Here is a 25,745-nt window from a genome sequence, read left to right as displayed (position 1 = left end):
TTTAAATACAATTGATTATTCCTACTTAAATCGTGCATATTTATTATTTACAATTCTTCTTCTCCTACTTTTGTTAATTAGTTAATTACAACAAATATTTTATAAGTTATTCTGCATCAAAGTTAAAACACCAAATTTAAACATACACTTGCTATGAGTGTTGGCAAAACACTATTTTTAATTAAACATGCTTACGCTTGAACCAAATTATCTATAATTTATTATATTACACGTGTGCAATAAATAATGTTTAATAGTGCAAAATGCATTATTTTCTGTTTTAAATAACTTGATTTTTTTATGGTAAATATCAAAAAGAAATAAACACGTATCATAAAATTATACTAATTATTGGAAAATTTATTGAGTGTATTTTTAAATTTAACATGCAAATATAGAATGTAAATATCCTCCAATTTTACAAAAAAATACATTATATAACCTGTTATTTAAAAAATCACAAAAAACAATTCTTAAAATTTTTATTCACTTTTTTTACCAACATTAATATTAATAATACATTTATTATCATCAACTACAAACTACGCATTACAATTACATTAATTAAATTAAATAAATTGCAAGTTGTTCCGGATTCACAGCCCTTTGAACATTCAAAAATTTCATCATCATAATCAAGCAACACACAAATAAACAAATAAACTCATACTTAAAACATTTTATTATTATCTAGTTAATTAAATTTACCTACAGTAATTAATTTGTTAAAATGGCTTCTTTAAGGTCCCTCATTTGTTAATAATAATATTTATTTATTACTTCTTCAAAATATCATTATCACTGTCTAAAACCCCAATCTTCTTTGATCATATCCGCACCCTTCTCACCAATCATATAAGTCGGCGCATTTGTATGCCCGGCAATCACCTCAGGCATAATCGACGCATCTATAACCCTCAGACCCTTAACACCATGCACTCTTAACCTAGGATCCACCACAGCTCTCTTATCACTCGCCGGACCCATCTTACAAGTCCCACTTAGATGATAAATCGTAAATGTGAAATGCCTAGCCATACATGCGAAATATTCATCGGAACCATCCTGGTGTTCCTTACAACCCTCAAGAGGAACATGATAAAGCTCAACTCCTAAGTCAGTAAGGGCTTTCTGTCGTGTCACGTTGATTGCAAGCCGTGCACCTGCGACCATCACCCGCATATCATCTTCCACCGCGTAGTAATTCGGGAATAACATTGGTTTGACCTTGTAGTTGTTCGAAGCCAACATAATCCTTCCCCTGGATTTGGGTCTCAACAACATGGGCATGATCATGAAGGAGTTTTTGTTTTCAATCTGTTTGTAAGCTTTGTTATAGATAGAGTCTTGTATTCCAAAGTCTTTCCTCAATAAAGGGTCTGAAACAACTGATCCTGCTGTATATAACAGTTCCATGTCAGGATATCCATCTGGGTTTTTAGGATCACTCAGGTCATAAAAGGTTAAAGCTTCACAACCTCCTGGCATTGCTATGGGACCAGTATGGTAGTTGAGGTAACTCTGAAGGTTTTGGTATTCAATTGCTTTGTCTAGGGTCATGGTGTAAGGTGCTTCCATTGTGAAGGTCAATCCACCCAGAGCTATGTGGTCCATGAGGTTGAATCCCACTTTGAGGTTTTGTATCACGGGGATGTTTAGGGACATTAGGTGTTTCCTGGGACCTACTCCTGATAACATTAATAGTTGTGGGGAGTTGATTGATCCTCCTGATACTATTACTTCTTTGGATGCTTTGATGGTCATTACTCTTCCATTTTGGACTATTTCTACTCCTTGGGCTGTTTTTGTGTTTGGGTCTATTAAGATACGTTTTACCATGGTCATACTTGCTACATGTAAGTTTTTCCTGTGTCTAAATGGTAGGATATATGCTTTGTTGCTGCTATGACGAAGACCATCCTTCAAGGTGCTTTGGAGATAGGATACGCCGGTTTGGGTCTTGCCGTTGTAGTCCACATAGGGTATACCCATTTGTATGTTGGCTTCTACGATTGCTTCTGCTAGTTTTGTCCGGTATGGTGGGTATTTTACTGAGAGGTAACCATCGCTGCCGTGGTATTGAGGGTCATAGGGGGTGTTGATGCTGAAGTTTTCCATTTTGATGAAGAAGGGTAGGACGTCTTTGTATGACCAGCCGGTGTTACCTAGTTCGGCCCAGTGGTCGAAATCACGACGGTTGCCTCTGGTGAAGATCATGTAGTTGAGGACTGAGGAGCCGCCCATTACTTTGCCTCTGGGCCAGTTGCATTGGTTGTTGTCTAGGCCCACGCAGTATTTTTCACTTGGCATTGTACGGTATTTCCAGTTTGCTGAGGAGAACTGGAGGTAATTGGCTAGGAGAGGGAAATCCATCATGTAATTTTCTCTGTCTCCTAAAAATAAAATTAAAATAATTGGTAAAATTTATATTTATTATATAATACAGTGAAGTCTCGATATAACGACAAATTCTGTATAACGAAATTTGTTTCGTTTCTCTTCCAATTTGCATAAAATCCTAATATTTTGTAATTTTTTGTTTTCCTATGTAACGACACCTCGCTATAACGTAAAGAAATGTCCAGACCTTATAGCGTTGTTACAAGAATGCTATCTACAATATAAAAATAAATAGCAAAATCTGTTGGTACGCGCATAACTCAACAACGTTTAGACCATTTTGGCTAATTCTTTTTTTTAAATGTTTGTTAAAGTCTAAGGATGGTTTTTACGGCGAGAAAAATTGAAATAATTGCCGGGAAAACCCTAAAAACATCCTTTTTCTATAGGATAAAAGTTGGCGTTGAGATTCAATCATAGTTATAGTTAAATAGTTGAATCCGAGATGGCGCCCTGAAGTGCATTATTAGCTATTCTTTATATAATTAATTTCTTTAAAATAAAATTGCGAATCTTATTGATAGAATTGACACATACTATGTCAAGAACAAGGGAGTAGAAACAAATTACATTTTAATTAAACACTACCGGGACGAAGTCGGGCAAAAAGTTAGTACTATATAAAAAATAAATAAAAAATAATATTTACCAGCTTCTATAAGGAGAACATTCCATTCTGGATTCTCTGATAATCTGTTTGCTACCACGCATCCTGCAGTCCCAGCCCCAACCACAATAAAATCATAAACCGGACGTAGTTTATCATAGTTTTTGATTCCTGCGCGTATTGATACTGCCCGTAGAATAATGTGTTGACTAATCCTTCGAGGAGTCCTTGTTGTTTAGACCATTGAGGTATCCATGCACAGAGGAAGAGGAGTATCACACAAAACCGCATCTAAAAATATTCAAGGATGTTAATTTAATTTAAACATTTTTTTTTTTAATAAAAGTTCATGAACTTTATTTTTATAATAGTTTTTTTTTTAATATTTTGAACAAGGAAATTATTTTTAGATGTTAACATAATGATTACTGTTATTATTTCATTGGAATTTTGAGGAAGAAATAAACCTTGATGTTGACGATAAAACATTAATGATTAACTACGTGTCAGTAAAACACCAATAAAAAATTATTGATTAAATTAAAGATACATAAATAATCAACTTAACCATCTATGATTATTTAGTTATTAGAATTTTTATATACATTAAAAAGGCGAAGGTGAAGACAATGCATCTATAATGTTATGTCACATCTAAACGAGTTATAATAAATTAATAAATTAAATTAAAAATAAAATTGCATTCTATTCTATTGTATTGTATTTATTGGAATGGTAATTTTATTTTTATATTGTCGTTTTGTCTCGCTTCTCAAATTGCTAATTTATGTGTTTTGTCTATTTTAATTTATCGACGATGACCAAGCAGTATTTTTTATTGACGAGTACTATTGAATTATTTAATAAGCATGGTCTGAAGACGCGTCTAGCAACAATGATTAGGTTTTTTCGTTTCTTTTTTTTCCATCATCAACAGTTCAATGTCAAAGTTAAATGAATTATGATGAGATAATTTATGTTCAATTGTGGTTTTTGGTTTTTAAGATAAAATTGGTTTCGTGTGGGATTTTTGTTAATTTCTTTTAAGAGATTTTTAAATTAGCTCCGGGTTTTTTTGGGATTGGTGTTTAGAGGAGTTGTGATTGGTTTAAAAACAAGGCAGAGCTAAAAGTTATTATATTGTGATTTTTGATGGGTTATATTGTTAGGAATATGTTAAAATATTTAGATTTTTGTCTGAGTATGATTTGGTTGAGATTGGTTTTTGACTTGATTTGCGCATGCGCAAGTGACTTAACCAATAATAGACCTATTAGGAGATGATTTAGATTTTAGTAGTTTTTTTTAACCTATTTGTGATTTTTCTAGTCTAAATTTAATATTTTTAATTTTAATTTTTGCAGTTTTTGGTTGAAAATTAATTTTTTTTATCAATTTTTACAACTAATAATCATTTTTTAACAGTTTTTCTTAGTTATATACTAAACTATTTACTTTTTATCTCTCCAAAAGTGATTTAGTCACTAATCTCTTTCTACACTTAGCGCATGCGCGACTCTCTCAACCAAGTAGGCGGAGCACAACTATCACCAATACGTTAAAATACCCAACTTTATAATATTTTAATCTCCAAAATTTAATTTCTTAATTAATTACATTACAACTTCTTTTACATTCTGTCACTTTGGTGATTGTACATAATTCTATGACTTTACTGTCAGCCGCATGAAATATGAAGCCGAATTCCACACACTTTGTATGTCACGGACTGTTTCATAACATTTCGTCGTTTTTTTTTTATTGCCAAGTTTAGACCGAATTTAGACTAAAACTACTACTACTCTTACTAAGTAAGAAAAAATAATAAAAAATAAAATAAAACTATAAACAAAACATTGATGCAAATCTACTTAGTGACAAACTTTAATTTTTAAAATTTATTGCTTAATTTTATTTATTTCCTTGAGATAAGCCAAAAAAAAAAAATATAATGAAATAAATAAAATTACAATAAGTTTTAAGTCAAAAGTTAAGTCGTTTTAATTTTTTTTCTACTTTAAGGAAGTCAGTTTCGTGTGGATTGCACGATATGTTCAACATGCAAGAGTTTAATTTTGAATTCTTTGCACCGGGAAGGAAGTTACAGTGCTGTTTTTTTTAGTAACCAAAATTGTAACTTGTGATGAAATCACCCGCCGAAAATTTTCATATTCTCATATATAATTAAAATTGCATTATTATATTGTTACACCAAAAAATATTCTGCAATAATAAGCTATTATAATATAATAACAAAAAACGAAAAAATTTAATTTAAAAATTATTTTATGAATGTTAAGTTCACATTAACTAGATCAATCGAAATGTAAGATTATTACACAAATTAGCAACTAGTGTTTAAAATAATATTTAATAATATTTTAATATTTGTGAATGTTGACTGCTAAGTCAAGTGTTGGTTGGTTGAGTCAGGAGTTGAGTAACTTTTTAAGTAGACTCCGACATTGACCATGATACGAAATGCGAATCGACTCGAAACGCATTCGAACCAGTGGTAATGTTGTAGTAGTAGTAGTTCTTGTTTGAATTTATTTAGTTAATTTCGATGGCGCAATATGTAATTTTAATTTTTAGTGCAACGGATCCAGTTTAAATACCAGCTCAGTGGTTCAGCTTCGGAAATTTATTAGGATTGCTTCATTAATTAATGACTTGACTAAAATTATTTTGGACAGATTTTAATTCGGATGATTTTAAGATTTTATATAAAATTTGGCGGATTGAGAGTAAAATCGTAAGGCGTGACATATGTAATATGTTAGTGTAATTAGTTTTGTGCTGTGGTTGAAAATTGACGGTAAATTAGTTTTTTGGTAATTTTATGGTGTTGCGCATGCGTAAGTGGTAATTTGCTCCGCCTATTTGACTTAAGTTGGTTGCATGCAATGGTAGAGTAAATAATTTGTTTATTTTTGTTTGAAAGAATTTTTTGGGATTTTTTAAAATTTAATATGAAAAATTTATGTTACTTAAGTCGGACCTTTAAGTTGACTTAAGTCAAAAGTTGAAAAGTACAAAAGTTTTATGTCTTTTTCCATAAATTTTGTTTACTTGGCGAGATTTGACCAATCACAGCTTACTGGTGCTCTTATTATAGGTTAAGTCAAGTGGGCGGAGCAAAAAGTTAGTTTTAAGTCAATAATAACACAATTTTGACATAATTTTGTTAATAAAATTAACTTAACTTAGTCTCATGTGATACCAGAGCAAATAATTTGTTTAATTTTTGTTTGCAAAAAGTTTTTATGTCAGTTTTTGTATAAAAGTGCTTTTATGTTAGGTTAAGTCAAGTGGGCGGAGCAAAAAATCAATTTTACACCATTAATGACACAATGTTGACATAATTTAATAAAAAAAAATTATCTCCTTGATTAGATGATACTTTCAATTTACTTTCTTAATTTTTATTTATTAATAAATTATTAAACACTTTCCAATGTCACAAAATTGCAAATGCAAAACTCATAATTATACAATTGTTGCAATTCTTATGATTTTATTATATATTATTACTTATATTATTAATGCTCAAATGTGCTCAGTACATGCAAGTGTAAAGTAGTAGTTTTTTAAAGTTGGTTGAATTATTTTTTTCTGTGTGAATTTGTGTGAGTGTGCAGTTAGCCCGGTCAGCCGGTGACCATGGCATCGATTCTTCAAACCGAAATTCTTAAATTATTTTTTATTGCTCCGGGACTAGGCGTGCGGCTTGCGTGTGCGCATTTCGGTTGCACATTTCAATTGAAAGTCAACTGCGATCGTAAACAAGGTGTAAGCAGTAAACACATTTTTATTGTGATCATCAATTGTTATAAACAATATTAGAATATATTTTTAAAATTTAAATTTTTGTTTTGATGTTTATTTAAATATTTGCACGTGCTTCAGCAATGCGGAAAACATTAATGTAACGTGTGAATGTGTGGAATTAATTCGAATTGAATTTTAAATGAATTTAATTGTTGGAAATTAATTCTGAGTGAGGTTAAATCCTTGAGTTTAAAAGTTTTAAGTTAATTTATTTCCGTTTTGTTGCTAATTTTGATGATTTTTTGTGTTTTTTTGGTGAAGAAGCTCCGCCTACTTTACTTAGGAGGTTATAACCTATCACAATGTCAAGGGGGCGGAGCTTATCTCATGAAAATCTTATTTAAATTCGATTTTTTGTGGTTTAATTACGTTTTTATTATAATTTTATATTTTTTGTTCTTAAATAACAAAGAATTCATCATTCAAGTTCTAAAATTGAACCGCCCTTGAACTTACTTAGAATATACCGTACTTAAGTCTGCAAATTTAAAATTCAAGTCTGCGAATCCCGCGAAAGAAATAAATTTGCATCAAACAGTCATAAAACTTTTTTAAACAAGTACTTTTCATCTTTTTCAACTTCTGACTTAAGTCAACTTAAAGTTCAGACTTAAGTAAAAAAAATAAAATAAAAATATGATGACTTAACTGTAGATGCAAGTTCAATTCCCATATAATTTATTTCCATCAAATAAACAGTAAAAATTTATATGTGACTTAAGTTAAGTCAAGTTTATGATTCACTTACAATGCAGTTTAAGTTATGGGGAATTACTAAATTTTATCAACGCATTAGCACTTTTACTCAAATTAAGTCAAAATATATTTTTATGGTGACTTAAGTAAACCTAATTAGAGTAAGCAGTGACGAGTGGGTTATTATTGGGAAATATGAAAAGTGAATTTTATTAGGTGTTAATTTAACTTTACTCAGAAATATGAATTTTAATGTGAAAAGTTTAGTATTTTGCATATTATTCAAAAACTATTTGAGATATTATTAATTTTTCTTAAGAAATATATTCAGTATTAAATTCTTTGTTAATAGGGCATTGAATTAGGTTGATATGATTATTACATAAAAAGTTATAAACAATTAAAGTTCAAATTTGTAGAAAATTTTTAAGTTGACGTAAATTTGTCAATAACTTTTAACAGAAATTTATTATAAACAATATACGTACATTAAATGTTGAGGAATTTAATAATAAATAGATTGTTAAAAAAATTATTGTTGTAAGTTGATTAGTTTATGAATAATTGAATAAAAACTAATTTATTTACGCGCCTCGTAAAATTACAGTCTATTGACGTCTATCTCGTGGAATTTTACGTCCATATAGTCTATTAATAACTATTAAAATTACTTACGTTTCATTGTAAAAGTCATTATGAATGATAAATAAAAAGGTATTGAATTTTCCCACTTTTTATCAATCAATATGATACAATTAATCAACCTCAATGATTTTGTTTACCTTGAAATTCACTTATTTCCGCGGAAATTTAAAAACACGCATTTACTAATTACGCATAATTGTGTAATTTATTTGTTTATTAACAATATGAACATTTCTGTTGAAATTTTGCAAGAATATCGATTGATTTATGAAAAAGTCATTGAAATCGACCTTAAAATTTGATGCAAACTTGTTTCTTAAATTTAATTCAAGAACAACATGATTACTTAACTTAACTTAACTCAACTTAACTTAAGTAATATTAACTTAAAATACTAACCTTTATATTTTTGCGATTTTATATCGATACACTATATTTTCAGTCCACTGATGATAAAATAGAAACAGAACTTCACTTGACTTAACTTAAGCAGGGTTGAGTTGGCGTGTGTGATGCGCACACCTCGCGCACCGACTTAAAAATAAAACTAAGCCGGAGAATAAAAACAAAACACGCGCGACATACACTCACGTTTTAATGTAGCAAGTAACAAGTAGCAAGTGGCGAGTGGATGCGTGCGCCAAGCTGACTTAAGTCCAGTCAACACACACGTAGCTATGCTATGCCATGCGCCGCGCTTGGTATATACATTCAATCGAGCTTTGGCCGTGATAATGTAACGTAATGTGAGTGCAACTTTTGAGACCCTGAAATTTCGTACGTTAAGTCACTTTGGTGCTTATACTGGTATTGCCCGCGGTGGATCTGTGAATTCTGCACGTAGACCAGCGATTAAGTTACTTATCGATGATTGTTTTATGTAAATTGTTGTAATAAAAGGAATAATGCGTAATTAGCGATGTGAAAACACGTTGTTTTGTTGGTTTGTGGAATTTTGGGCTGAGACGTGTTGAAATTTTCGATTATAATCATGTCTAGAGGAATATTTTATGAATATTCATCGATGCATTCTGGTGCTATTAAAATTAAATCGTTTATTATAGTGTTAATTAATGGTGATATCGATGGATATCTGATGGAATTTTACTTAAAGTTAAATTAAGGATGTTGTGTGGTAATTTTGTGAAGATAGCTGCATGTGGGGGCGCTGTAGGCTTAGAAAACCAGCTGAAAACAAAATGTCTGAAGTGATTTTTATCTTTGATTGCGGATTACGGACAAAGTATTAGAGATAAATTAATTTTGTTTTTGTTAAGTTAAAGGTAATATTATGGAGTTTTATTGATATTATTTTTAAATAAATATCTTTTAAAATGGCGTCAGAAACATTAATTTTATTAACAATTTCAAAAATGTTTTTTTCTTTTAATTTGTGGATTAAACGAGGTGTTAACGATTTTAATGAAATTTTGTTTAATATTATGAAGAGTAAAGATGTTTTATTTTAGATTAGTTTGGTTAGCTGAATGTGGTGGCGCTGTAAACTTAGAAATTCAGCTGAAAACAAAATGTCTGAATGAATTTTTATCTTTGATTGCGAATAACAAACAAAGTATTGTAGATAAATAAATTTTGTTTTGGGCAAGTTGAAGATAATATCTTTAAGATTTATTGTCATTATTTTTAACTAAATATCTTAATAAATGACGTCAGCAGCTTAATTTTTATTTACATTGATCTCGAATAAATTTTTAACTCTTATTTTGTTTATTATTTAATCACATCTTGGGATTGTAATTTTAAAGGTATTTTATTTGAACAATGATTGTTTAAATTATATGACTTGTTTTTAAATTAACAATAATTATATTATTGATATAAACGTATAAAAATTTCAATACTTGATTTTTTTTTGTGTAAATATTGAAACATTGAACATAATTCGCGTAACTAATCGGCAAATATTAATTTAATACTATTTATCTTGTTTAATATGAACGATAAATGGTGCTACGTGCATGACTCCACGTGTATTATTAATTTATATTTTTTAATTTTTTGTTTTATTAAAGAAATTGTGATCAAATTAAAAAGTAAAAAGAAGAAATTTATTATTGCAGTTTAGTCTAGTGTGAATCGTTAACAGTTTAGTATTTTATTCTATTTTTTTTTATTTCTATTTGTTTATAACACTATGTTGTAAGTATTTTGTCCATTTTGTTTGTTCAGCCATTGAGACAAATACTTGAGCTTTGAGACACTTTTGCATTTATGCTGTTTGTTGTATTTTAAGTGTCGGATTATGTTTAGTCAAGGTGTCAATTAAAAACCAAGATATAAATCATTAATAACTTTAAGTTTAGCGTTTGTTTTGATCTGCTTTGTTCTTTATTTGTTTATAATGAGTCAATTTAACTAGCAGGAAACGTTTTTTTCTTTCTTTCAAAGAATACGTGCGAAATTCTTGGAATGCATTAAACATGCATCAGGAGTTGCTTGTAACCTTGTCATTTTATCGTCAAATTGATTGATTACTATACACGTTTAGATTTTTTAAATTGTTTAATAATAAGAAATAAAAAAATTTAGTTGACAGTTTGTTTTGTTGTGGAAAACATGAATTATAAACACGCAAAATGAAAATTTTTAGTTTTCAGTGTTTAAAGTTATGATTTTAAGCACTAGTGCAAAAGTATATTTTGTATCAAGTGTATAAAATGGTTGTTTTTGACGTTTACGTGCTAAAAAATGTATATTGCCCTTTAATACTCTCGTTTTGGACACTCACGTGCAAAATATATTCTTTATACATGCTCTTGGGTGAAAAATTGCAATTTAAACACGCAAAATGCAAAAATTCAATTGTTTATGTATAAAGTTATAATTTAAGCACTAGTAGAAAAAGTATACACATGCTACAATGTGATTATTTCTATTTAACCAAAATTCAAAAGATTCAGTTTTTTGCTTATAAAATAATACATTTAAGCACTAGTGCAAAAAGTATACTTTATCTCGAGTGCGTAAATCAATTTCTTGATGTTTATAAATTTACATGTCTAAAATATGCATTTTATACACTTAATTAACACTTTTCGAACACTAACATATAAAATACCTACTTTACACATCGTTACAATTAATTTTATGCACAAGGACAAAAATAAATCATTTGCACATTTTACCAATAATATTTTGACATATTATTCACTTAGCAACTATGCATACTCAATCAATTCCGGTTTCGTTTCGTTATTTCATTTTGCTTCCGCCTCAACATTTCATTTATTTCATTTAAAATTCTTGTGTTTTACTAATGGGAGCACTTTTTACTTTACGCATTCGCGTTCTGCGCAATTAACTATTCCGTAAAATTTCGTACATTGTTGCGTGGTGTGGAAACCCGCTTAAGTCGGCCGGCCGCCGCAGTAAACCAGCAAATTCTGATAATATAATTAGCCGAAAATTGCACACAACCAATCTGTGCACAAAAGTTGATTTTATAAAGCGAAATATTTTTGGGAAATATTTAATAACTTTTTTTTCTTTTTCTTTTTTTATTCTTAATGCAACCGAAATGTTGGCCAATATTTTTATTTTACAATCGTAATAAGTAGATGCAGATGGAATAATTGTGAGAATTTTTGCTGAATTTAGGTAATTACAGTTTGGTATTATACAAAAGTAGTTTAAGTAAGTTTTCGTCTGTGGTGACAATGACCTTGGAAGTACTTACGTTGTCTGTGTGTGTGTGTGTTTGCGGTTTTTGGGTTGTGGCTTACATTTCATTGGCAACCAGTTTGCGATTTCATAATCCGAAGACGAAAGACGAAAGACAGCTGTGCGTACGTGCGGCCGCGCATGAAAGACATGATTACTAGCTGTAGGGAATTAAAAATGGCGCGATGTCATTTTTAACAAGTTGCGCCATCTATTAGATTAATTTACAAGTTCATATTTTTATTTTATTTCTTTACATCGAATTAATAGCGTTGATATTTAAATATGAATTATAATTTATTGCTAGTTTTGAACTTGTTGAACTTGAGCGAGTAGATTGTGTTAAAGATGAAGATGATGAAGATGAAGAAGATTCTTGTTCCTTGCATTATGAATGATTGATTGTTTTTTAGTTGGTGCGTGGATAGTTGCGAAATTTGTTATTTTTTGTTCACGTGCAAGCGAGGATGATTTATACCTAATATAATTATATTCACTGTGTGTGTTTTTACGCTTTGGCTGATTATATTAAACTCTGGTAAAGCGTTGTTAATGAATGCGTGACATCAGCGTAAATTAGGATTATAATTGAGGTCAAGAATTACAAAAATTATTGGATAGGTAAAAAGTATGAAAATTGTTTTTTCAAAAGTAAATACAGCCCTGGTTATTAATGTTAGTAATAAAAGTTGTGTATTTGTAGATAGTTTATAGTCGTAGGAAAAGATTATTTTAATTAATTTTTTGATATCTTTGATGGTTTTTGAGATATTTGATGTTGAAGATGGGTGAAGATATATTGATCACAAAAAATGCATTTTGACTTTGAGGTTGAGTACAACTTTCATTATCAATGTTGTTTTATAAATTTTAGTATTTATATATGCTTCAGACCTTCCTGAACATATTATTTTAATAAAGTTTTTGGTATCTTTAATATTCTTGAAGATATATGCTTTTAAACATAGCGAATGAAAAACAAGTACAAATATAACAATATATAATTTTGTTTTTTGTTAAATACGTCTCTGGAATTAATATTATTGTCAATGATATAATTTTATCTTTTAGTTTATTTCACTCCAAATAATTTATCTCTTTACATTTTCTGATATCTATAATAGTTTTTGAGATATTTGCTTTCAAACATATTTTACACCAATTTCTTCAATAAATTATCATTCAGAACCTTTAAAGCCATAGCCTTCTTTGATCATATCTGAAACCCTCTCTGCAATCATAACAACTGGTCCATTTGTATGCCCTGCCATGATTTCCGGTATAATCGAAGCATCTGCAACCCTCAAACCTTTGATACCATGCACTCTCAACCTTTGATCCACCACACTTCTTTCATCTTCTTTGGGACCCATTCTACAGGTCCCTGATTGATGGTATATCGTTATAGTGTAGTACCTTGCAAGACACTCGAAATATTTATCCTCTTCCTCCTCCAGGGAAAGGGACATTCTTTGGATAAAACTTTAAGCAGTTTTACATTGAGTTTCTTCTTCAGGGACTTTTGACCCATGATCTTCATTGCAAGTTTGATACCCTTGATCATTGTCTTAACATCATCAGGATGTGAGAGGTAATTGGGGACTATAATGGGATGTGAATTTGGGTCAGTGTCTCTTAATTGGACATACCCTCTACTTTTGGGTCTTAACAACATGGGGAATACCGTGAAACCCTCTGAATTCAAAGGGACATAATCTTTGATATGTTTCTCTTCTATCCCAAAAATATCTGTTATAAATTGCGCCATTGTAAGTTGACTTGAGATGTATAACAATTCAATATCAGGATAACCATCTGGGTTTTAGGATCTGTTGAGTCATAGAAGGTCACCACCTCACAACCACCTGGTATGTTCAGGATCCCATCATGACTATCCAAATAACTTGGTATTGCCGCTAAGGCTCTAGTAACTTTTATTGAGTAGTGCAGGTCTTGGTTGAACCTAAAGGTCAAACTTGTCGCTATGTGATCCATGAGGTTCTTACCAACTGGTAAATTCTTCACAACAGGAATATTAAGATTTTTCAGGTGTTTCTCAGGACCTATACCTGATAACATCAAAATTTGTGGTGAACCCACCGCTCCAGCACTCAAGATAACCTCCTTGCTGGCATAGATATGATATTTTTTTTCCTTACGTTCAAAAACCACACCTATAGCCAGGGTACCATCAAGTATCACCTTCTGAACAACAGCTTGTTTGATCAAGTGTAAATTAGATCGGTTTTTGATTGGTTGTAGATACGCATCGGATACACTATGTCTATAACCATCTTTTTGATTCACCTGGAGGTAGGAGACACCTGTTTGGGTCTCACCATTGTACTCCACCAATGGTATACCATATTCCATATTGGCTTTGATTATTGACTTACTTATATTAGTCTTTCCATTGGGGTATTTCACTCCTAAGGGACCTGTTGATCCTCTGTATCTAGAATCTTTATATTTTGATGGTACAGAAAAGGTTTCTAATTTTTGAAGTATGGTAGGACCTTTTCGTAGGACCATTCAGTGTTACCCATTTTGGCCCAGTTGTCATAATCTCTTCTGTTACCTCTGGTGAAGATCATATAGTTTAGGACACTTGAACCTCCGATTATTTTACCTCGAGGTAATCTACATTGATGGTTGGTCATTGCTAGACAATAAGTATCACTTGGTTCAGAGGTGTAGTTCCAGTTAGCTGAGGTCAGTTGCAGGATAGGGGCCATTAGGGGTATATCCATGAGCAAATCAGAATCATAACCTAAAATAACAAGGTTTAGGGTTATATTTTGATCAAAATAGGGTTAAGGGATCATACCTGCTTCTATAAGTAACACAGTCCAATCAGGGTTCTCTGTAAGCCTGTTAGCTATCACACAACCCGCAGATCCTGCCCCCACGATGATGAAATCATAGGTATCTCGAAGTTCTAGGGTTTCCGGTAGGGTCCTCTCGAAATCCTCTATGTAATCCCCAGCAAAATTCAAAAGACCTGCGAGAATTTGCAACAGGATCATTGTACTATCAAAGATTACTAAAATTTGGGATAAAGTTGTACCGAGACAAATTATAATTAATATTTCTTTAATCAACGTTGATAATGTTGACAATGGACATGATTAAAAACAATAAATTTACACGCACGATAAAATGGCACCCACGCACATTGTCTCTACATTGGTCTCTCTATCTATCTGTATACGTATTTACATCACAACATCCAGTCCTCTTTGATGAGGTCAGCCCCTTTTCGCCCACCATGATTGCTGGTGCATTGGTGTTTCCGCTTGGTATTGTCGGCATGATGGAAGCATCTATCACCCGCAGACCTTGGACGCCGTAGACTTTGAGTCTGGGATCTACTACTGCTTCGGGGTCCCATTCGGGGCCCATTTTGCATGTGCCCACTGGATGGTAGATGGTCATTGATATTGTTCGGATATGGCACTCCCAGTATTTGTCTGACCCGAATTTGTATTGTCTGCAGTTGGGGAAGGGTATTGCGTGGAGTCTGGAGTTGAATTGTTTGAATGCCTGGGCTCGGGATACGCGGATTGCTAACTTGGCGCCTTCAACGAGGGTTTGCACGTCGAATGGGTCTGCAAAGTAATTAGCGTCTATTTTGGGATAGTGGAATGGGCTTCGAGATTTAAGTCGGACGGTTCCACGGGATCTAGGGCGGAGGAGTAGGGGCATTATGGTCCATGCATCTCGGTTTGCTATGGGTCTATAGACTGTGTTGTATAGTTGGTCTGTTAAGCCTAGGACCTTTCTGACTTTGACCCCGTTGTCTGAATTGATACTGGCTGGGGCCATGTGGAATTGGATATCGGGCCAGGAACGGTTACCATATTTGGTATTCATGAATGCCAGGCCTTCTACACCTCCCAAAGTGGTCATGGGTCCTGTGCCTTTCATGATATACTGCATGGTCATTTGAAAGGCTTGGAAACGGCTCTGGACGATTGCTATGGGTTGGTCCACTAGGAAAGTAAGACCTCCCATACCCACGTGGTCTTGGAGGTTGTTTCCTACTGGCAGATCTTTCAAAACAGGGATTTGGTGTTCTGTTAGATGATCCCTGGGACCTATCCCTGATAACATCATTAGTTGAGGGGTATTGATTGCCCCTGCACTGAGTATGACCTCTTTTCGGGCCATTACTACCAGTTTACGACCATTCCTAACAAATTCCACTCCGAAAGCTTTCATGGTCATTGGATTGATTAAGATTCTTGTTACATGGGAGTTTAGGGCTACATGAAGGTTTCTTCTGAGTCTTATCGGACGTAGGAATGCTTTGGCTGTGGAACATCGTGACCCTCTTCTGATGGTACCCTGGGCAACCATGAAACCATCCTGGTGTTCACCGTTGATGTCCCTGTTTTGGTATCCTAGTTCCTTACCGGCTTCCACGAAAGCCAAGACCAAAGGGGTCCTCCATGGGGATTCCTGAACAGTAAGATAACCTCCTGTTCCATGATATCCACCATGTCTCAGGTACGGATTTCGATTGTCTTCTGATTTTTAAAGTAATGCAGGACTTCATCATAGTTCCAACCTGGGATTCCCCATTTCCTCCCAGAGGTTGTAATCATTTCTATTACCTCTAACGTACAACATGTAGTTTAGAACTGAGGACCCACCGAGGACTTTACCTCTGGGCCAATTACACCTGCCATTCTTCATTCCCAGACAGGCCCTGCCAGTGGGTTCTATTTTATACGCCCAGTCCAGTTTGGAGAGTTGCAGGTATGCTGCTAGGGATGGGACATCCGATATCTCATTTTCATCAGGTCCTGCTTCCAATAACAGGGTCTGCCAACTTGGGACTTCTGAGAGTCTTGATGCTACTACAGCTCCAGCTGATCCACCTCCTACTACTATGAAGTCATATTCTCTATACAGGGTCCTCGCGTCTATTGGAGGTGCTTCCGGGTCATATCTGTTGTAGTTGTTATAGGTTATACCTGCGAGGAGTAAAGGGACCAGCCAGAGACCCGAACCTACGAACCCTAAGGTCTTCAGGGCCGTGGTCACGAATAATGTTCCTAATATCATGGCAATCTACAAAATATTAATTTAGGACCTGATTTATTTAAAACCTTTTTACTTACCTGGTTAATACTATTCCTTAATGCTAATGACTAAAAATTGATTCTGGTTGTCTCTGAGTTGTCTGACTAGATTCAATTGTCTATTCTATGAAGATTCTTCTTAAAATCCACTTATTTTATTTTTTGATTAAGTTTATGATTTCTTCGTCTGGGGGTCTTATCAGCATGCCATAGTTAAATTCACTGGATGAGTAGTCCACCAGATGGTTAATCATGATATTAATCCGCGTCCATTTGGCTGGAAACTGGAAAATTGAACACAAGTTGCAGAGTTTCTCTTTGTGCATTTCTTACTCAATGTTTTTTTTTTCAAGTTTAAACATTTTATTGATAATATAAGTGTTGTGACAAGCGTGTAATAAGATAACGTATGATTATTGCGATGTAATGGACCGGAAAATTGTTGTGCTTAAAATCGCGTTTTATGACTTGGCAGATTCCACGTTTTATGTGCGCAATCTGTGAAAACAATCAATTCTAACTAAGATTGTGATTTCCGGATGACTACGCGGGATGAATAAATTTTAGCTTCTTCTGGTTGCATCTGAAACTTTCTCAAGAGATAAGAAATTAAGAATTTAAAAATGTTTTTTTCTATTTTTGGTTGTAGTTTTTGTTCCAGAAGAGATACAGATTTGATTTTGGGTTTGTTTTATAGCTGATTAAATATTCTATAAGATAGGTTATTTGTTTTTAGTAAAATATTTGTTTAAATATGTTTAAAATTTGTTTTAAGTTGACTTAAGTTTTTTAAGTTCATGAAATCAATGCATTTTTATTTTGTTTTTGTTTGTAGTTTCTTTTCCTGATTAGGTAGAAATATAATTTCCTGTTTATTTAAAAGCTGATTAAATTTCCTAGAAGATAGTTAATTTATTTATATGAATATATTTGTTTAAATATTTTTAAAATTATTGTAAACTTTTCGTTTGTCAATTTTTAATTTTAATTTTTATGATTTTTGTTTGTTTTTACTTAATAACTTTTAAATTATTATTTATTATTATAATATTTAAACATTATTAAATTGTAAATTAAATTTCCTTTAATTTGATGTATATCTTGATATAATTCTCAAATTGGAAAGTCTTTCTACCTTCACTTAAAGTTCATGAAATCAATCCGCCAGCGTGATTTGCATTTCCATACAAATACCCATAATAATCTCCTCGAATAAAAAATGCATAATGCAGGTGTAATAATAAATAGAATGTTGTGCATTATACGCGCATGCGTGTACCAGTTGATAATGACGCCACAGGAACTCGGAACTCGGAACCGGCAACGATCGAAACAAGGAACTAAGACACTTGAGTCATTTAAGTCAATCGCGCATGCGCGCGCGATTCATTCATTTACCATGGCGCTCCAATCAGGAAACGCGGAAGTTGAATAGCCCGCATGATGGCATGGAAAAGTTCCGATTCATTATCCGTAACGAATGGAATTGACTGGCGTAAAATTTATTCATAAATCAACACAATAACTTGTGTCTTAAGTACAAAAATATCGGTTGCTATTGAGTGTGTGTATAATTGCAATTTTATTGAAATGGTTTAAGTCAAGTTTAAGAGCAAAGCAAACGAATTTCATCGGAAATCGTGTAATCCATATATTCGCAAAACGCCGCGCAATGCGGATAAACACGGCGCGCATAACTTTCCCTTTTACCGACCTGACTTAAGACGTTCGAGACTTAAGTCATGTTGCACTTGATGAAAGTACAGGAAGTCCAAGTGCAAGAGCAAGTACTTTGTGTGCGATTCAGACCAAAAAAGGACGAAAAAACGATGCAGGAAGTCAGACACGACTTAAGTCAACTTTGTACGTGGTAAAGTTTAAGTTTAAGTGTGCTTTGCTTCAACTTTACTTATTCTCTGAGCAAATTTAAAACAGAATTAATTTTATTAGACTTAAGTCTGAACTTAAGTCCAATGTTACTTAAGTTAAGTCAAGTCAATAAAAATAAAAATAGTTTCAATGATCTTTTGTGTTGTATTTTTTGTTTATTGCTTTATTCGTGCTTAAGTCACTTTGGGAATTTTTCTTTTCTTTGTCTTGCGTTGCGTGTGGGTTAAGCTAATACGTAATACATGCGCGACTTAAGTAACACGAAATAATGTGAAAGTTATTTCGGTTGATCGCGTGTGCTTCTTCTCGTCTCATTCGGCGTGTGTTTTTTCGCGCATGTTGATATTATTATTCAACAAGTTGAGGTGAATTTCGGAACTTGATATGGACACGAAATGTGACCACATGCTTTTTTTATTATCATAATTTTTGGTTATGTTATGTCATGGTTTTCTCCATTTGTGGAGAAATTTTGGTTTTTGTTTTATAGACTGATGGGGAATTGCTGTTGAGTTTTGAAATTTTGGTGGTTTATAGAGGGATAAATTATCTTTAATTTGATGTGTAAATATACAGGGTGCGATAATTTTATCATCAATAAAATTGAGGTTGAAAGTGACTTAACTTATCAACAATAATGATTTTAATTATGAATTGACTTGTAATGTCTTCCTGGGTCACAATAGTTTAATTATTTTTGCTGGTGTAGATTGCTAGTTAATTTCTCTTGAATTATATATTAAGTTATACAGGATGTGATAAATTTATCCTTATTAAATTGATACTAAAATGATTTAACTTATGAAGAACAATGCTTTTCATCCGTAATTGACTTATAATACCATGACGAATTATTATAAATTAATTATTTTTGTTGATATGCATTATTAATTAAATTATCTTTAATTTGATATAAAGTTATACAGGGTGTGACTATATCATCATCCTTTAAATTGGTTTTAAAGTGACTTAACTTCTATTTCGACGTTTTTCATCAGAAATTGATTGTAACATCTTTAAAAATAGCAATAAATGAATTATTTTCGTTTACATCCATAGCTAATTAAATTCCTTTTAATTTGATATATGAATATACAGGGTGCGACAATTTTTCCAACCGAAATCTGAAGTCAAACATGTGAGATAAAAATGTTGAAATTTCTGCTTTGGTCTTTCTCCGCTCCGAAATTAAAAATTAATTATTCCGATCGTTTATCGCGTGTTGCGCTCATTATGCGTGTTAATGATGATTACAGCAGTGGCGACGACGACTCACGACTGCATACTAATCGCCGTCATTATTTCGTAATAAAATCTTTTCTCTTTCCTTCGTTCCTTCTTCCTTCCTTTCTTCGCATTAAATGCATGTACATACAAGTTTTTTACGTTTCTATCCGCCTACTTTCGTTTCAACATGTCCAACATGTTGATATTATAACATAATATAACGTAATATAAAAATAAAATCAATGAGTTGACTCAACTTTATCTCCGAGATGTTTAAGTCGACTTAGTAGTCACGCATGCGCATACTGCTTAGTGGGTTTGGATATACGTATTTGATGCATGGTGCTGTGGTTTACGGTTTGGTTTCGAATCGGATCGAACGGTAAACACGCGGCGAGAGTAAAGTCGTAACTTCGTAATCGGTCGACGTAACGCATAAAACCGGATGAAAGTGAAATTTTGATCGAATGCGATGGCTAGCATACACGAACATGAATATGGATGCGACGTTTACACGGCTTATGTAATGCGGAACCGCGTGTTGAATATGATAAATACTAAGTTTGTTTTGTTGTTGTTGTAATTATATATTGTTTAAGAATCATTAACTTCACATTTAAAAATTGATATTTTATGTGTTTTAAAACAAAAAATTAAATATAATTATTTTAACCATAATTTAAAGCTGTTTTAAGATGTGAGGAAGCTGTAAATTTTGCGGAAGTTGATAGAGGGTTAAATTATCTTTAATTTGATGTATAATTATACAGGGTGTTGTTAATTTATCATTGTTTTATTTGAAGTTTAAATTAAAAAGTAAAATTTGCGTTGTGAAAATTATTATCTTAGTTATTTTTTAATAACTTTTGCCTGCATCAAGATAGAACTATAATTCTTTCAATATTTGGTAGCTAGATAAATTGGCTTTAATTTGACACCAAATTATACAGGGTTTCACATATTAATTGTTGTTAAATTTAAAGTTGAAAAATTATTTCACTTTTTAAGTATCTATAACTTGAAATATTTTATTTATTATTATATAACTTTTTTAACAGTATATTTCAACTTTTATTTTATGTTTATTAGATAAATATTTAAATTATCTTTTATTTGGTTGCATAAATAATTAAATTACACCTAATAATACTAGGCTTATACTCTTTCAAAGTTGGTACTAATGAAAATAAAGTTTTGAAAAGTATTGAAGTGCAAAAAAGTGAAAAAATGCAATTTAAAGAAGCTATTATCATGAATTATCTTTAATTTGACATTTACGATTGTGACATAACAAAATAAATTGCAATAAAACGAAATAAAGTTCTTCAACAAAAGAGTTCCATGGTTTGCAACATGAAAATAATAAAAATAATCATAAAAATGTTGCAATCCTGCACTATTGCATTATATCTGTGCTAAAGTGTTGGTAAAATACCACAGATTTATTCGTATCATACTTAAGCACTTATTGCAATTTCATATGTTGTTCTGAAGAAGAAAAAAAGCGTAGAAATTTTGCAACACTAATCGAAATTGTCGAAAATATTCGAATGTAGAATGTCAAAAGAACATTAGAAGATAATTTAATGAATCATGAACATTGGCACATTCCATCTTAAGTTAAGCAATGTGAATTTTGACGGTTATTTGTAGAAATTGATTTCATGCTTAAACTTATATTTTTTTGTGGTGATAATTGGACAATTGCTCATTGTTGCAAATAGTGATGAAAGCGAAAGAAATTTTTGGCAAGGACAAATCCTACATCGTAAATAAATGTGATATTGGTGAATAGTTGTTAATAGTAATATATTTTTTTTATTGAACTGAAAATTACTAAAATTATTTATTTATTTAATGGAAATTGAGCACTAGAATACAGATTACGCATTTATTTTGTTAATAACTACGAGGTTGATGATAATTTAAACAATAAGTTAAATTTAGGACACCAATCTGAGTGAACAATACAATCTAGATATTCTGATATCAGCAATGTCCAATTTAATTGTGTTTTGTTAAAATTCTTAAAAATGTTCCATGAGCTTTACGTTCATCATTTTGTTTATTCAACATTGACATCACAATCACTGCTGAAAGGCATTAGTTTAATAATCAAATTAAATTGAAATGTAATTTTTAACCAAATAAATGATCGATTTCTCTATAATTTTTTCTCAAATTTTCATAATAATTCTTATTTTCAAGTTTAATTATATTCAGAATTCAAGTTTTAATCAACAGGTACAGAAATTATTCCTGTACAATTTTAATTTTTTATTTTTGTTCATATACCTTCCGCCGTCAAAGAAAAAATCATAAAACAACTTCATAATAACTAACAATTTGTACAGTAATTATTCCTTACGGAAGATAATTAATATTTCCGCTGTGTTATCGTCTAATCGCTTTGTTTCCTGACACTCTATTGAAATGCTAAATTTTAACATACAAAACCTAAGATTTTCTCATATTTCATAAGATACTAAACAAAATAAAACAAAACAAAAATATATTGTATTTAAACTTCAGTTAAAGAAAGTAATTATTCGAGATTTAGACCAAAAGAAAGGAAATTAAAAGAACACGTGTGATGAACATCATGAAAGCAAGTCTTTGTTCTAACTTTTAAGACCCACTCAAAAGTTTAATCAATTGCATTTACAACTACAACTTTTACTTCTTAAATCTACGCAATGTACGTATTGTAACTTTAAATTACAATTACAGATCAAATTGGACAGGTGTATTGAATTACGATTTAGTTAATTGACAATTACTCGAAAAGTAAAGAAGTTATAGCATTGATTTTTTTATTTACAGAACCAGAATTAGATTCTTAATTTAACTTTTAAAAATATTCTTGAAAATTGTTTTTGTGTAATAGTTATGAACATATTTATGTGAATTAATTGAAATATGAGGAAAATAAATTTTAATTGTTTATAACTTCTTTAGATATTATCTAATTAACAAAATATTTTTAAATATAGATGTAGTATTTAATTGGGAATATATATTCCAATAAATCATTATTGTGGCTTAATTAGTTTTTGAGTAATTAAGAAATAACTAAAAGTTTGTTTTGATGATTGTTGATTCAAGTGTTTTTCGGATGTTTTTACCACAATACTAAAGAAGTTACAATATTGATCTGGTTATTTATAAAGTTCACTTCAAATTCTGAAGCTATTTTGAAAAAATAATTATTTGAAACTTAATTTTTAAAACCATAAATATTAACTAATTTGGTGTGAATTTATTAAAATTTGAGAAAATTAAAGTTTAATTGTTTATAACTTGTTTAATAATAATCTAATCTTACCAAAAATGGATGTAGAATTTAATAGAAAATCAATATTTGAAGAAAACATACTTCTATCATAATTAGTTTTTGAGTAATTAACAAAAAACCAAAACTTTGTTTTGATTAATATTAATGAATATATTTTGCGATTTAAAAATGATTTAACTAATAATTATTCTTATTTTATTTCAGGTATGTCAATGCATTTCTTATCGAAACAATTGAAGGATAAGTTAAGTAATACTCTTTCTACTCACTTATTAAGGATAATCCATTTGTAACCTTGTCAAATAATATTTCCAAACACTAAACACTAATTAGTCAATTAATTTGTGCACTCATTCGTTATTATATTACTTAATCACTGCATACACATTTTTCGTACACTTATAATTAAAAAAATAATACAAACAAAAGTTTAGAAAAACTTGATTGAGTTTAAGTCGACTTAAGTCGTCCATGTGGTCGCGTGCGCACGCGTTTCGGGAATACGCGACTCGAAAGCCTCTCTTCGACGCTTTGATTCCACAGCGAAGTTGGAGTAAGTGGGGACTTAACTTACTAAGCAAGCGAGCAAAAGAAAGAAATTAATATAATATTTCTACACATTCTGCGCATGTGTATGACTTAGACTTACACCTACAAATACGCAATAGTTGCGTAATCTAATAAAATATTTTACGACGTGATATTTGCGTACGATGTGCGTTGAGCATACCTAATGGACACTAAACGATGACTTAAGAATATGACTTAAGTTAAGTCTATTGGGGAAATGGGAAATTGGGGAAAGTGATTGTAATACTATTACGATTGGTGTTGATATAATTGGTAATGTGTATTCATTCCGTTTGTGCATGGAACTGTCAGGTGTTACGACACATTATTTAAGTGAGTTGATGTTGACATAGTGAAGAGTGAAGACTAAGGACTTCTTGTGGACGCGATTGACATCACGTACTCAGACGAGTATGTGCGCTTCTGCTTAAGTTGCAATGGTCGCTTCACTAACTCACTAATTGATTACGACATCGGAATTAGTATTAGTGTTAAGTTTTATAAGTTTTAGAAATTGCAATTTTTACGCTTTAGTGCTTAAAAGTAATAATGAATATTTGTTAAATTAGGTATTATGTATTTGTTAGACATATGTGTTTCTTTCGAGTATTATGACATTTTTTCTTTGATTTTTTTTGCTTTTTTACTAAAAAAATGAAAAAATATGTAAGACTAACATTTTTTCATATTTTTCTTTTTTTTTATTATTAAAAATGTAGATTTTTAGATATTTTAGGAAATTTTGGTTATTTTTAGGTATTTTTAGACGTAAAACTTTTTTCGAATCTATTTATATTTATATACTATTTTTTTTTAGATAATTTACAGAAAAAATGATTTTTAAAGGAATAAAATGTCTTATTTGCAGTATTTAATGTTTTAGTATTTCAAATTATAAAATTACTATATTATTACATTTTTGTTGTGTTTTTTTTCTTCTATTTTTTGTTAGCTTTACCTAAAAAAATAACTTTAAAACCCACAAAGCGCGAAATAAAGAAATGAAAAAAAGCTCTCGAGCGTGCAGTGAATGCTAGATTATATTTATCTTCAGCACACTTGTACTCTGGTAATATTAAGTTTTTAGTACATTATTCCTAGTGCAAATAATTGAACTTGACTTGCCTAATTGTTCACGACCTTATTTTTCCTTCTCTACCATCTCTATCTCTTTCGTTTTCATCTTTTCTTATTTATGATGTTTTACAGTTTTAGTAGAAAATTTCACTTTTTCTTATAATAATACCTATGTTCGGTATTTGTCTTGCAAGTCCAACATAGCAACAGGAAGTGAACTTGAAGAGGCACACATTTTTTAAAAGTTTTATTTCTAAATAAATATTTGTATCTGGGAAAGTGTCAAAAATAGAAGCGAAATTTTTGTTAGTGCGTGTCACACACCTCACATTTATTGTTATTTTATTTATTTATGCGTTATGTGTACAGACATAATGTCGGACATTTTTGAGGACATCACTCTTGGTTTTGGAAGCGTACGTGACAATTATCACATCCGCACTAAACCCGCTAAAATGCTAAATAAATTTTGTATATAGTAAAAGCACTTTTACTTGGGATAAAAGTATTGTTAATTTTTTAGTTTTTTGTTTATTACATGAAAACTACTTAACTTATTGCAATAATTTTTTTAGGAATTCATTTAGTATTAAATTGCTGATCTTATAACGTAAATATATTATTGATAACACTCTTTTATCAAAAACTACAGCCCTATTTCTATTGATTTGCAAAAATATTTTCAAAACTAATTTTAATTGTTTATAACTTTTTTTCTAAAAGTATAAAAAACAAAATT

General features: G+C 31.1%; 4 protein-coding genes across 4 annotated transcripts in view; 1 reads left to right on the top strand and 3 right to left on the bottom strand.

Moving 5' to 3' along the window:
• The window catches only part of Flo2 (flotillin-2), a 107,687-nt gene that overhangs the window by 15,989 nt on the left and 65,953 nt on the right, over positions 1–25,745 (top strand). The window lies entirely within an intron of this gene.
• On the bottom strand, positions 468–8,815 carry LOC135801895 (glucose dehydrogenase [FAD, quinone]-like). Its single transcript, XM_065315420.1, is given in 4 exon segments — positions 468–2,393; positions 3,050–3,163; positions 3,166–3,298; positions 8,579–8,815. Coding segments are annotated over 3 exon segments (1,842 nt in total). The 5' UTR covers positions 8,579–8,815; the 3' UTR covers positions 468–798.
• LOC135803270 (4-pyridoxate dehydrogenase-like) lies at positions 13,039–14,889 on the bottom strand. The gene is given in 5 exon segments (XM_065316866.1): positions 13,039–13,261; positions 13,264–13,625; positions 13,628–14,361; positions 14,364–14,630; positions 14,688–14,889. Coding segments are annotated over 5 exon segments (1,785 nt in total). The 5' UTR covers positions 14,887–14,889.
• On the bottom strand, positions 15,080–23,848 carry LOC135799859 (glucose dehydrogenase [FAD, quinone]). Its single transcript, XM_065313082.1, is given in 6 exon segments — positions 15,080–15,115; positions 15,118–16,398; positions 16,401–16,434; positions 16,436–16,936; positions 16,987–17,231; positions 23,629–23,848. Coding segments are annotated over 4 exon segments (1,845 nt in total). The 5' UTR covers positions 16,931–16,936; positions 16,987–17,231; positions 23,629–23,848; the 3' UTR covers position 15,080.

This window comes from Atheta coriaria, unplaced genomic scaffold (assembly GCF_025399875.1).
Source record: "Atheta coriaria isolate IRGN ID8LTWV9N9 unplaced genomic scaffold, Caltech_Dcor_3.1 hic_scaffold_2_pilon, whole genome shotgun sequence".
Taxonomy (NCBI): Eukaryota; Metazoa; Arthropoda; class Insecta; order Coleoptera; family Staphylinidae; genus Dalotia; species Dalotia coriaria.
The sequence above is the reverse complement of the archived record's forward strand: the minus strand, read 5'-3'. Positions and strand labels throughout refer to the sequence as shown.